We start from the raw sequence: 12,149 nt of genomic DNA on the forward strand, positions 1-12,149 counted from the left end.
ATATCAACTTGGTTATACTAATTATTATGGCTCAAACACATATTGGAAAGTACAAATTTTAAAATAAGTCAAAATCTTACAACAAAAAGACTAAAAAGAAACGTGTGAGAAGAAGAGGCGCCAGCATCTTTTCTTCTTGATTGAAGATTAAGAACGGAAAAAAACACAAATTGAAACTTCCTACGAATACAAATATGCATATAATGGTTTATAGTAGTTAATATCAGGCAAACACATCACAATAGTACAGATTTCAAAATGTGCTGAAAATTTTACCAAGGAAAAAATTGAAAATTAACATATGAAAATAAGAGAGATACCCAACAAATCAAAGAAAAAAGGAAAAAAAAAAACCTAAAATTGAAGCCGCCCCAAAATGCAAACATACATATAAACTTGTTTATAGTTATTATATTGGTTAATATTGACCAAGCACACATCAAACACTATTAACTTTAAACGAATCAAAATTTTCCCATAAACAAAGCTGAAAATAAAACGTTTGTGAATAAAAGAGACTCCCATCACATCACGATCAAGATTGAGGAATAAAAATATAAAATCGCTTAAACATGAATGCAAACTTCTATTAAAATTGAGATATAAATTTTAATCACTTAATTTTCGAATTGTGTAACATATAATTGCTATTAAGAAAATAAAAAGTAAACAATCATGTGTATTAAGAATTTTTGTATACATTCGATTTCGCTTAAGTTATTACGATTTTTGAAGTTTTGTTCAATTTAGAAATTATAGGATTTAATGTGGCTTACTTCGTGCATGCAATGCATAATAAGATACATTACAAGATACATTACAATGAATAACGACGCTTACCGACATAATTGTGTTTTTTTTTTTTTTTCTATATGCCTTTATCAACATGTGACATCTCAAGATCGTTAACAAAATCCCACAACCTAATCGAAGGCATTTGAAATTTGTTGTATTATTTTTTATTTTATGTCGTCATTTTTCAAACATGGTTGTTATTTGTCATTCCACGAAATATATTGGTTGTTTAATGTTGAAACTGTGGTACTCTCAAATGTTATGCTTTGTCATTTATTTTATTTTTATGTGTACTCACTATTACAAAATGATCTTTTAAAAATGACAAACTTAAAAAGTGTCAAGTCGCTTCTAATTAGAAGTGCTGTTTTATTTTTAGTAGCGATTTGTTACTTTTAAAACAATTAATAAAATTTCCAAAATATAAGACTCATTTTGAATTTTTTATAATATTTTTTAAATTATTTAATAATATTTCTTAAACATAATATCTTTGATGTTTTGTAATATTTATGCGAGATTCGATGATTTTCGAGAGAAATGTAATTTGTTTGGAGAGAACACGAAATAGTATATTTAAGTTACATATACTTTTTTAATCACAATTTCCAAATTTTACAATCAATACATAAAATTTAGAATACAACATAAATTCAAATTTCTTAAAACAATATCTCACCAATAATGTAATGATATAATTTTACACTAAAACAAGTATTGATTTTACAATAATATAAAATACTATATAATCCCCAAAAAAATATCAGTCTCATCGTTCGTTTTTCTGCTCAAAAGATCATATCATAGGCAATTCACCTCGAGCACGTGCGTGTCTCAAATGCACGTGTCACATTTATCGCTAGGATATCGAAAAGAACCCATGATATCTACGGTTGAGATACATCCATCTTTTTTGATAAAAAAAAAAAACAAAACAGAGATACATCCATCTTCAGCTTCGCGTTGAATAGAACTATTACTCCACATGAAGTTCCACGCTAACTATCGTGTACCTCAACTCAAGTACGTCAGAAAAAAACTCCCATTTTTCTTACCCTCTCACCACACACACCTCCCCTCTATTCTCCTCCTTCCTCTTCTCCTCACTCTCTCTCTCTCTCTCTCTCTCTCTCTCTCTCTTTCTGATCGTATAAATATAAAATAACAAACAATAAAACTAAAAAAGAATAAAAAATTAAAATCATTAGAAAGGAAAAAACAAACCAGAGAGAATAAGAGAAAGAAAACACAAAACCCTCGAAAACCTAGACAAACAAACGCAGAGAGCGAGACAAAGATAACGGATTGGCAAAAATGAAGCAGAGCTCATCGTCTTCCGAGGCCGTCGCGTCGTCGTCATCGGCTACTTCGGCGGCGGTGGGCGACCAATCTCATCCGGCGACGTCGTCTTCTCCGGCTGCTTCGGCGGCGGTGGAGGACGTAGCCGCAGCGGCGAGGGACGGCGGCGGAGGCGGCGCGGCGCAGGAGACGGTGACGGTGGATCGGCGCGGAGCTCACTCGGCGGTTTGCCGATGGACGCTCCAGAATTTTCCGAGAATCAAAGCTAGGGCGTTGTGGAGCAAGTACTTCGAGGTCGGAGGTTACGACTGTCGTCTTTTGGTTTATCCCAAGGGCGATTCTCAGGCCTTACCTGGATATATCTCAATCTACCTCCAAATCATGGACCCTAGAGGGACGGCCTCGTCGAAATGGGACTGTTTCGCGAGCTATAGGCTTGCTATCGTCAACCTCGTCGATGAGTCCAAAACCATTCACAGGGATTCCTGGCACAGGTTCTCCACCAAGAAGAAGTCTCACGGCTGGTGCGATTTCTCTCCCTCCTCTTCGGTTTTCGACCCGAAAATGGGGTATTTGTTTAACAGCGACTCGGTTTTGATCACCGCTGATATACTGATTTTGGATGAGTCGGTGAGCTTCTCGCGGGACAATGAGTTGCAGTCCACGTCTGGCTCTCAGGCTGCGTCTGGGTCTGTTGTGGCCGGGCCGGTTTCGGATGTTTCCAATGGGAAGTTCACTTGGAAGGTTCACAATTTCAGTTTGTTCAAGGAGATGATTAAGACGCAGAAGATAATGAGCCCGGTTTTCCCTGCCGGGGAGTGTAATTTGAGGATTAGTGTTTATCAGAGCTCGGTGAGTGGGGTGGACTATCTGTCCATGTGCTTGGAGAGCAAGGATACGGAGAAGACTCTGCTGATGTCCGATCGGAGTTGTTGGTGTTTGTTTCGGATGTCTGTGCTGAACCAGAAACCCGGGTCGAACCACATGCATAGAGACTCATACGGGCGGTTTGCGGCGGATAACAAGAGCGGCGACAACACTAGCCTGGGTTGGAATGACTATATGAAGATGTCGGATTTTGTGGGTCCCGATTCGGGGTTTTTGGCTGACGACACGGCGGTTTTCAGCACGTCGTTTCATGTGATCAAGGAGTTCAGTAGCTTCTCGAAGAATGGGGCGTTGGTTGGAGGGTCAAGGAGCGGAGGTGGGGCGAGGAAATCTGATGGGCACATGGGAAAATTCACTTGGCGGATCGAGAATTTCACCAGGCTTAAAGATCTTTTGAAGAAGAGGAAAATAACTGGTCTTTGCATCAAAAGCAGGAGGTTTCAGATTGGAAATCGAGACTGCCGTCTCATTGTTTATCCTCGAGGTACAATAACTGGATAATTTATATATATATATATGTGTGTGTGTGTGTATATATATATATATATATATATATATATATATATATATATATATATATATCTTTTATAACTGTAGCTTTATTCTGCTCAACATGTTGTCTTATAACTGTTGACAACTACCTTGTGAAAACTTAAAAGTCGATATTATTCAGATACTTTAAAATTGCGTGATTGTCATTCTTATACAGATCATTGAGGACTAGTACTGTCTCTGTTGTTGTTATGGAAATGCGGTGTTAAGTCAGCTTCTTCTGTAATCGTTTCACGTGAACTTTTTTTGAGCTAAATTTCTATTGACCTCCCGTCATGGCCTGATAAATTAAAGATCTCGTATATGATTGATAATCTCAACTTCTCAAGGTATTATTGAGCTATGACGGGTTATTTTGTTTATCCTTGTCATGGCTGATCAAACTTCTTTAGCTTACACCTAGTGTAGTAGCTCTTTTCCAGATTGTTTAGTTAGAAGTTATTTCATTTGGTATTTTCTGGTGTATAAGAATATCGTAAAAATATTTTAGACAGGGATTTGACAAAAAATTCTTAAATTTTTGGTGGTATCAGGGCAGTCTCAGCCACCATGCCACCTTTCAGTGTTCCTTGAAGTTACAGATTCACGAAATACTTCCAGTGATTGGAGTTGCTTTGTGAGCCATCGTCTTTCGGTAGTGAACCAGAGAATGGAAGACAAATCCGTGAGCAAAGAATCTCAAAATCGTTACTCCAAAGCTGCAAAAGACTGGGGCTGGAGAGAGTTTGTGACACTCACCAGTCTCTTCGATCAAGATTCTGGTTTTCTTGTACAAGACACAGTTGTATTCTCTGCCGAGGTCCTTATACTAAAAGAAACATCAGTGAGGCAAGATTTTACTGATCAGGAGGCTAGTGGAAGTTCTCAGACTGACAAGGATGCGAAGCAAAGCTCCTTTACTTGGAAGGTGGAAAACTTCTTAGCTTTCAAAGAAATAATGGAGTCACGTAAAATTTTCAGTAAATTCTTTCAAGCTGGTGGATGTGAGCTTCGAATTGGTATGGTTATGCTCTTGCATTCACTTTAAGCAATTAATTACTGATTTTGCTTTGTATATCCTCTTGACATCTCCTCTTGTGCAGGTGTATATGAATCCTTTGACACGATATGCATCTATTTGGAAAGTGATCAGTCAGTTGGTAATGATCCCGACAAAAACTTTTGGGTCAGATACAGAATGGCAGTGGTAAATCAAAAGAACCCTGCCAAAACTGTTTGGAAGGAGTCTTCTATATGCACAAAGACATGGAATAATTCCGTTTTGCAGTTTATGAAGGTTTCAGATATGTTGGAGGCTGATGCAGGATTTCTTGTGCGGGACACGGTTGTCTTCGTATGCGAAATCTTGGATTGTTGTCCGTGGTTTGAGTTTTCTGACCTAGAGGTCAGTTTTTTCAAAGTCTTTATAAGTAGATTTTGTTTGTGGTTACATTAGCATAACCTTGTAACTCAGTGTTTCTTCTGCCATCACCTAATGTTGGTTATTTATACCATAACGAAATAGAGGCAATTTAGCTTAAGATGTAATAACTTTGTGACAATTATACAGAAAGAAACAATATTCAACATTATATGCCTTGGTAGCTGTCTGTCAAGTGTGATCTATATGTCTCTTTGAAATTAGTCTCTTTTTGTTGTTAATTCATTTACCTAAGAGGCTATGTGATCTGTAACTTTTATAAAATCAGGTATTGGCGTCAGAAGATGATCAAGATGCTTTGACTACTGACCCTGACGAACTCTTGGATTCTGAAGATAGTGATGGCATAAGTGGTGATGAAGAAGATATCTTTAGAAACTTGCTTTCAAGAGCCGGATTTCATCTTACATATGGCGATAACCCTTCCCAGCCACAAGTTACTTTACGAGAAAAACTTCTAATGGATGCTGGCTCAATTGCCGGCTTTCTTACAGGGCTTCGTGTTTACCTTGACGACCCTGCTAAAGTAAAACGCTTTCTTCTTCCGACTAAATTCTCTGGTAGTACCGATGGAAAGAAAGTTGGGAAGACTGATGAATCCTCTCCTTGTTTTATGAATTTGCTGATGGGGGTAACGGTGTTGCAACGGGCCATAATTGATATGCTTTTGGATATAATGGTCGAGTGTTGTCAACCCGTAGAAGAAAGCTGTAATGATAATTCTTCTAATGGGAACTCGAAGTCTACTCCGATCGGAAGTGGAGTTGGCTCTCTTGAACCCAAAAAAGAAAATGGAGCTGCGGAATCTGCTCAAAATCCTATAAACGAGAGATTAGAATATAGTGCTGATGAAACTAGTAGTGCTTCTGCTGTACAAAGTTCCGACGTCAAGGAGGTCCAGGAACTTGGGAAAACTATTCCTGGAAAGCCTTCTTGCCCACCAGAAACATCTGCTATTGTTTCTGAAAATGTCTCTCTCCGTTCAAAGGTAAAAATGTTGTTACATGACTCTAATCAAACTGGTTAGTAATCAGTGATGGTGGTTGAACTAACTGAATTTTTCAGACAAAGTGGCCTGAACAATCCGAGGAGCTGATAGGATTGATCGTTAATTCTCTGAGAGCATTGGATGGAGCCGTCCCACAAGGCTGTCCCGAACCACGACGAAGACCTCAGTCTGCCTCCAAAATTGCTTTAGTACTGGATAGAGCTCCCAAGAATTTGCAACCTGAATTAGTTGCTCTTGTGCCCAGATTGGTTGAGCAGTCAGAGCATCCTTTGGCTGCTCTTGCACTTCTAGATCGACTTCAGAGCCCAGGCGCAGAGCCTTCCTTGCGGACACCTGTAAGATTTTTCTACATTTGTTCATCTTCTTATTTGTATCTAAAATGCTATCTTATTTTTGAGGGAATAAAGGATACCAGCTATTCTTTTTACCGAGTATCATAACCAGAGGACATGGTTTGTTAGTACTTATATGTATGTATGCATGCATGTCTATTTTTTGCCCTATATCATTAACTTTACTAATCTGGTTTTATAGGTTTTTGATGCTCTAAGTCAACTAGAGTGTGGCAGTGAAGTTTGGGAACGAGTTTTATTTCAGTCGTTCGATTTCTTGTCAGATTCAAATGAAGAGCCTCTTGCAGAAACAATAGATTTTATATTCAAAGCTGCAGCTCAGTGCCAACATGTTCCTGAAGCAGTACGGTATCCTGAAACCCTATTCTTTTTACATGTTCTATACGTTTATCAATATTTTTGTTGATATTTTTCTTCCACTGTAGTGAGACTCTTCATCTCTGTTGTAGGTCAGATCTGTTCGTCTTAGGCTAAAAGGATTGGGCCCCAATGTCTCTCCTTGTGTCCTGGAGTTTTTGAGTAAAACTGTTAATAGTTGGGGTGATGTTGCTGAAGCGATGCTTAGAGACATTGATTCAGATAATGATGTTTCTGCAAATAGCTCAACAAGTCATAGCAGCAAGCCTTCTGATCGGTTGAACTCGGCGGATGAACAGGCTTTTCCTGGCAGTCATCATTTTTCTGATATCTATATCTTGGTGGAGATGCTATCGGTTCCTTGTTTGGCTGTTGAAGCTTCTCAGACATTTGAGAGAGCTGTAGCTCGAGGTGCTTTTGTGCCTCATTCTGTAGCCATGGTTCTGGAAAGACGCCTTGCTCAAACTTTGAACCATCACGATCGACTATCGGGCGACAATCTTCAGCCTTCAGAAGCTGTTGCTGAGGGAGACACTGATGAGCTGTTGAAAGTTCAACGTGACGATTTCACTTCCGTCCTTGGTCTCGCTGAGACTTTGGCTCTCTCTAGAGACTCGTGTGTGAAGGGGTTCGTAAAGATCCTTTTCACGTTGTTGTTCAAATGGTATACCCACGAGTCTTATCGAGGGAGAATGATAAAGAGACTTGTTGATCGTGCCACAAGTTCCACAGATACCACCCGTGAAGTGGACTTAGATTTGGATATTTTGGTTACTTTGACGCTCGAGGAACAAGAAATGATTCGACCGGTTTTGAGCATGATGCGCGAGGTAGCTGAGCTTGCAAATGTTGATCGTGCGACTCTTTGGCATCAATTGTGCGCTAGTGAAGACGAGATTGTCCGTATCCGAGAAGAAAGCAAAACTGAAGTCGCCAATGTTATCCGAGAAAAAGCGGCAATATCTCAAAAATTGAGTGAATCTGAGGCCAATACCAGTCGTCTCAAGGTATTTTAAGTTGATAGGGTTAGAAATATGAACTATCTAATGTTGTTGAATCTTGAAGAAGAATATAAGAACTTATACCTATCACTATATGGCAGTCTGATATGAAAGCGGAGATGGACCGATTTTCCCGCGAACGCAAGGAGCTTTCATTACAAATACAAAACATCGAGAGTCAGCTTGATTGGTTTCGCTCTGAGCGAGATGACGAGATTACCAAGCTTACTGGTGAAAAGAAAGTACTCCAAGATCGTCTACATGACGCCGAATCGCAAATATCCCAATTAAAATCTCGGAAACGGGATGAACTAAAGGTACTAGTTTCCTTATCTTCGCCAGTCACATATTTTCTTATTTTTTATGCCTGCATGGTTAAGGAGTAAGGATTCAGTTTTAAGACTGTCTTAATTTAGTTGGTTCTAAATAATTGGACTAGTAAGAAGGCCGTCTAATTGCATAGATTTTGCTCTTTTTTTTTTTATTTTTTTTCCTGCTTGTGTTTGTTCTGTGATCATAGTATAGACCTTTCTTAGCTGTTCTCTGGTAAAATTTGAGATCTTTGTTTACCACTGATTATTTGGAGACTCCCGTCTACCAAACTATTGCATTACCTTTGCACTCATCTTATGGCGTGCACTTTCCGGGGGAACAATCGTGTACCTTCAAATGAGTTCTAAATCTAATTAAACTTGTGAAAATGGCAGAAAGTGATGAAGGAAAAGAACGCTCTTGCCGAAAGGTTGAAGAACGCAGAAGGTGCACGGAAACGATTCGACGAAGAACTGAAGAGATACGCGACGGAGAACGTAAGCCGAGAGGAAATCCGACAATCTCTCGAGGATGAAGTTCGACGACTGACCCAAACAGTCGGACAGACCGAAGGAGAGAAACGGGAAAAGGAAGAGCAGGTCGCTCGCTGCGAGGCTTACATAGACGGGATGGAATCTAAATTGCAGGCTTGCCAGGTTTCTTTCCTAATCCCATCCGTCACAAAAAAAAAAAAATCTTGTTTTTTTACACTCGTCTCTTTTTTTGGTGCAGCAATACATTCACACGCTGGAGGCTTCGCTCCAAGAGGAAATGTCGCGACACGCACCACTGTACGGAGCGGGGCTTGAAGCTCTGTCGATGAAGGAATTGGAGACTCTGTCGCGTATTCACGAAGAAGGGCTTCGACAAATCCACACCCTTCAACAGCACAAAAACAGCCAGGTTAGCAAACCGCTCTCGCTCCCTCACAGCCATGTGATGTATCACCAGCAAGCTCCGCCGCCGCCGCAGCCGCAAGTGGTGGTCGGATTGCCTCCGCCGCCGCCGATTCAGAACGGCGTCGGAATCCACAGCAACGGCCATGTGAACGGTGGTGCTGTTGGGCCCTGGTTCAAACATAATTGAATCTTTGGGGCCGATAATTTTCCCTTCTTTTTTCTGTTTTCATTTTTTTTATTTTATTTTTATTCTCTTAAAAAGTTATTTCTTTGGCGTTTTGACTGGTAGAACTCTTGGAAGAATTGGGAAAGAGAGAGAGCGAGGTTGGGTCAGGGCGATATAGCTTATGAATGTAAGGGGGTTCCAAACAAGAACTAACAGTTGCAAATGCCATACAGATTTGCATTTTTTACTCTACTTTTTGTTCTTTTCTCTAAATTCAAATATAGGTTTTTTTTTATTTTTTATTTTTATATATGTTTTTATCTTACTTGTTTCAACTTCAAGCTGCTTCATAATTTATGTGTCTTTTGCTGAAGAGAAACGTCTAGGTTTGGCAGGTGCATTCTAAACTATGATCACTCCACTTAAGTTCATTAATTAAGAAAATAAATTAAAACTTTTATTTTTGAAATCCAGTACGAACCCAAGCTTGGTAAATGCAGGACTTTTATATAAGGTGGAAGGAAGCTTATACTGATTAGCTACTTAATTATATATATTTTTTTAATAAATAGCCAAAGTTTGCCTAATAGTATATAAGTTAGCCTAACACTCATTTCTTATTTTTTCTTCCATACATTCCACTATTGACTAGTTCATATTTACATTGTCACTTTCAGATTAATACATAATACTAAAATTTTATGCCCTAGAAGCATTATATTGGTTTGTTCTGTTCGCAATCGTGTTGATTTTTGTTCATCACATCATCAATTTTATACTTGCGTATTATTGTTCAAAGTCTTGAATATTAATATTGTTAGCATTTTCCAATTACTTCAAACGTTTCATATAAATACCATATTTACAATCATTTTGGTGGAGAGAGAAATAGAAATGCACGTGTGCACGCGTGTTTGTGTGTGTGCGCGCGTGAGTGTGCGTCTGTTTATGATTTGTTGCTATAATAGTGGGTTAATTTTTTTTTTTTTGAGGGAAGTAACTTCATTAAAACGGGAAAATTGACACAAGGTCCGAAGTTACACTATCAACCAGCCACGCATGGCAATCATCAATCCAAATACAAGAAGTACTGAAAACCATACAGTGACGAGCCACACAATTGGCTGCCACATTACACCCTCTCGGAATCCACTTACAGCTCGCCGGAACATTCGCAAAAAACTCGCAGATCTCGTGGACAACAGGGCCTTGGACTCCTCGAAGCAGACGCGTCTTAATCATCTGAACCGCTCGCTGACTATCCAACTCCACCTCAGCCACCCTCCACTTATTAGGGAGGGGCTCAACTTCGCCCGAAATAATAGTGGGTTAATTAAGTGTGCTATAGTAGTTGATTAATTACAAGTGTTATAGTTGCGGTAAAACTTTTAGTACTTTCTCGTATATATATCATCTATTATCAAAACTATTTCCATTTCCCTATTTTCCTCGGTTTACCATTTTTTTTCATTTATCATGGCCGAACCAGAATACAAAGAAAAAATCTTTGGAATTCCAGTCAAATATACGTACTACCATGCATGGGAAGCGTTTTTAGGATACTTAGACAAGGGAGATTCGAGGGTAAAAATTAGTGCAAAAACTTTAAACAACAATATAAAAGCCTGTCTAGGTCTAGATCATCCAAATTTGCTCAAGACCCAATGCGTCCTTGATCACGCCAGAGAGATCAAGGACGAGTCCGCAAACGACGACGCCGGAGGGTCAGCAGGTATGTTAACCAAGTCTCGTAAAAAAAAAAGAGAAATGAGTGAAAAAAAAAACAATTGGTTCATATGAGTTTTGATCAATCATTCACATCTTGGATTGATCAAAACCTTCTCCTCACTCCTCTAATTTCCAAGTATAGAGTACCAAAAGTTTTGGGTAGCAGTAATAGAACAGATACATTTACCAATTTCATTCCCTCGGAATATAAAAAATTCATCCGAGGTTTGTTATCTTTGATTATCTATCTTCACAAAAAAAAATGTGTGCATGTCAAATTTCTCTGAAAACAATTTAGTTGTAGACATCAAGGGTGATTGGATGCGACGAACGTCGCATCCAATACCCTTATTTGTTCTAGTGTACATTGAGTAAGAAGCTCATCAGATTCTCTTTTCATAAGTTATTCTGGGTTTCTTCTGAGCTTATTCTTAGCCGACTTGAATTTCTAGTATCAAAATGGGCTTGTTGATGCTTCTTTCTACCGTTTTTTCTTTATGATACACTGAGTAAAAGTCTCATCGTCTTCTTATCATATTTAAGACTAATTTTTTCTCGTATATATGTCATGTATTATCAAAACTATTTTCATTTCCATATTTTCCTCGGTTCACCATTTTTTCATTTATCATGGCCGAAGCAGAATACAAAGAAAAAATCTTTGGAATTCCAGTCAAATATACGGTCTCCCATTAGAAGCGTTTTTAGGATACTTAGACGAGAGAGATTCGAGGGTAAAAATTAGTGCAAAAACTTTAAACAACAATATAAAAACCTGTCTAGGTCTAGATCATCCAAATTTGCTCAAGATCCTTGGCGTCCTTGATCACGCCAGAGAGATCAAGGACGAGTCCGAAAACGACGACGCCGGAGGGTCACCAAGTATGTTAACCAAGTCTCAAAAAAAAGATAAATGAGTCAAAAAAACAATTGGTTCATATGAGTTTTCATCAATTATTCACATCTTGGATTGATCAAAACCATCTCCTCACTCCTCTAATTTCCAAGTATAGAGTACCAAAAGTTTTGGGTAGCAATAATAGCACAGGTACATTTATCAATTTATATAAAAAATTCATCCGAAGTTTGTTATCTTTGATTATCTATCTTCACAAAAAAAATTTGTGCATGTCAAATTTCTCTGAAACAATCTAGTTTTAGACATCAAGGGTATTGGATGCGACAAACGTCTCATCCAATACCCTTATTTGTTCTAGTGTACATTGAGTAAGAAGCCCGTCAGATTCTCTTCTCATAAGGTATGCTTTTTCTGAGTTTATTCTTAGCCGATTTTAATTTCTAGTATCAAAATGGGCTTGTTGACGCTATCACTTATGAAGACGTTGATTAGTTTGCTAAAGATACTATAG

General features: G+C 38.5%; 1 protein-coding gene across 2 annotated transcripts; it reads left to right on the top strand.

The window, feature by feature from the left end:
* Positions 1 to 1,899: 1,899 nt before the first annotated feature.
* On the top strand, positions 1,900 to 9,298 carry LOC149391595 (uncharacterized). 2 transcript variants are annotated; one of them, XM_089618979.1, is made up of 11 exons: positions 1,900 to 3,466; positions 4,068 to 4,532; positions 4,617 to 4,918; positions 5,223 to 5,942; positions 6,020 to 6,298; positions 6,498 to 6,659; positions 6,766 to 7,680; positions 7,776 to 7,991; positions 8,382 to 8,642; positions 8,719 to 8,889; positions 9,175 to 9,298. In XM_089618979.1, the coding sequence occupies exons 1-11, from the start codon at positions 2,110 to 2,112 to the stop codon at positions 9,262 to 9,264; spliced, it is 4,938 nt and encodes a 1,645-aa protein (XP_089475105.1). In that variant the 5' UTR covers positions 1,900 to 2,109; the 3' UTR covers positions 9,265 to 9,298. The 2 variants fall into 2 exon arrangements, with proteins under 2 accessions (XP_089475105.1, XP_089475104.1); XM_089618978.1 differs by having other exon boundaries at positions 1,906 to 3,466; positions 8,719 to 9,298.
* Positions 9,299 to 12,149: the final 2,851 nt, after the last annotated feature.

Source organism: Urtica dioica, chromosome 7 (assembly GCF_054948205.1).
Source record: "Urtica dioica subsp. dioica isolate 48M chromosome 7, U.dioica_male_clone48M_v1_H2, whole genome shotgun sequence".
Taxonomy (NCBI): Eukaryota; Viridiplantae; Streptophyta; class Magnoliopsida; order Rosales; family Urticaceae; genus Urtica; species Urtica dioica.

Coding starts and splice junctions, on each gene's coding strand:
- LOC149391595 (XM_089618978.1), top strand. CDS start 2,110: ATGAAGCAGAGCTCATCGTCTTCCGAGGCCGTCGCGTCGTCGTCATCG. Junction 6,299..6,497: donor AGCCTTCCTTGCGGACACCT/GTAAGATTTTTC, acceptor CTGGTTTTATAG/GTTTTTGATGCTCTAAGTCA. Junction 7,992..8,381: donor GGAAACGGGATGAACTAAAG/GTACTAGTTTCC, acceptor TGAAAATGGCAG/AAAGTGATGAAGGAAAAGAA.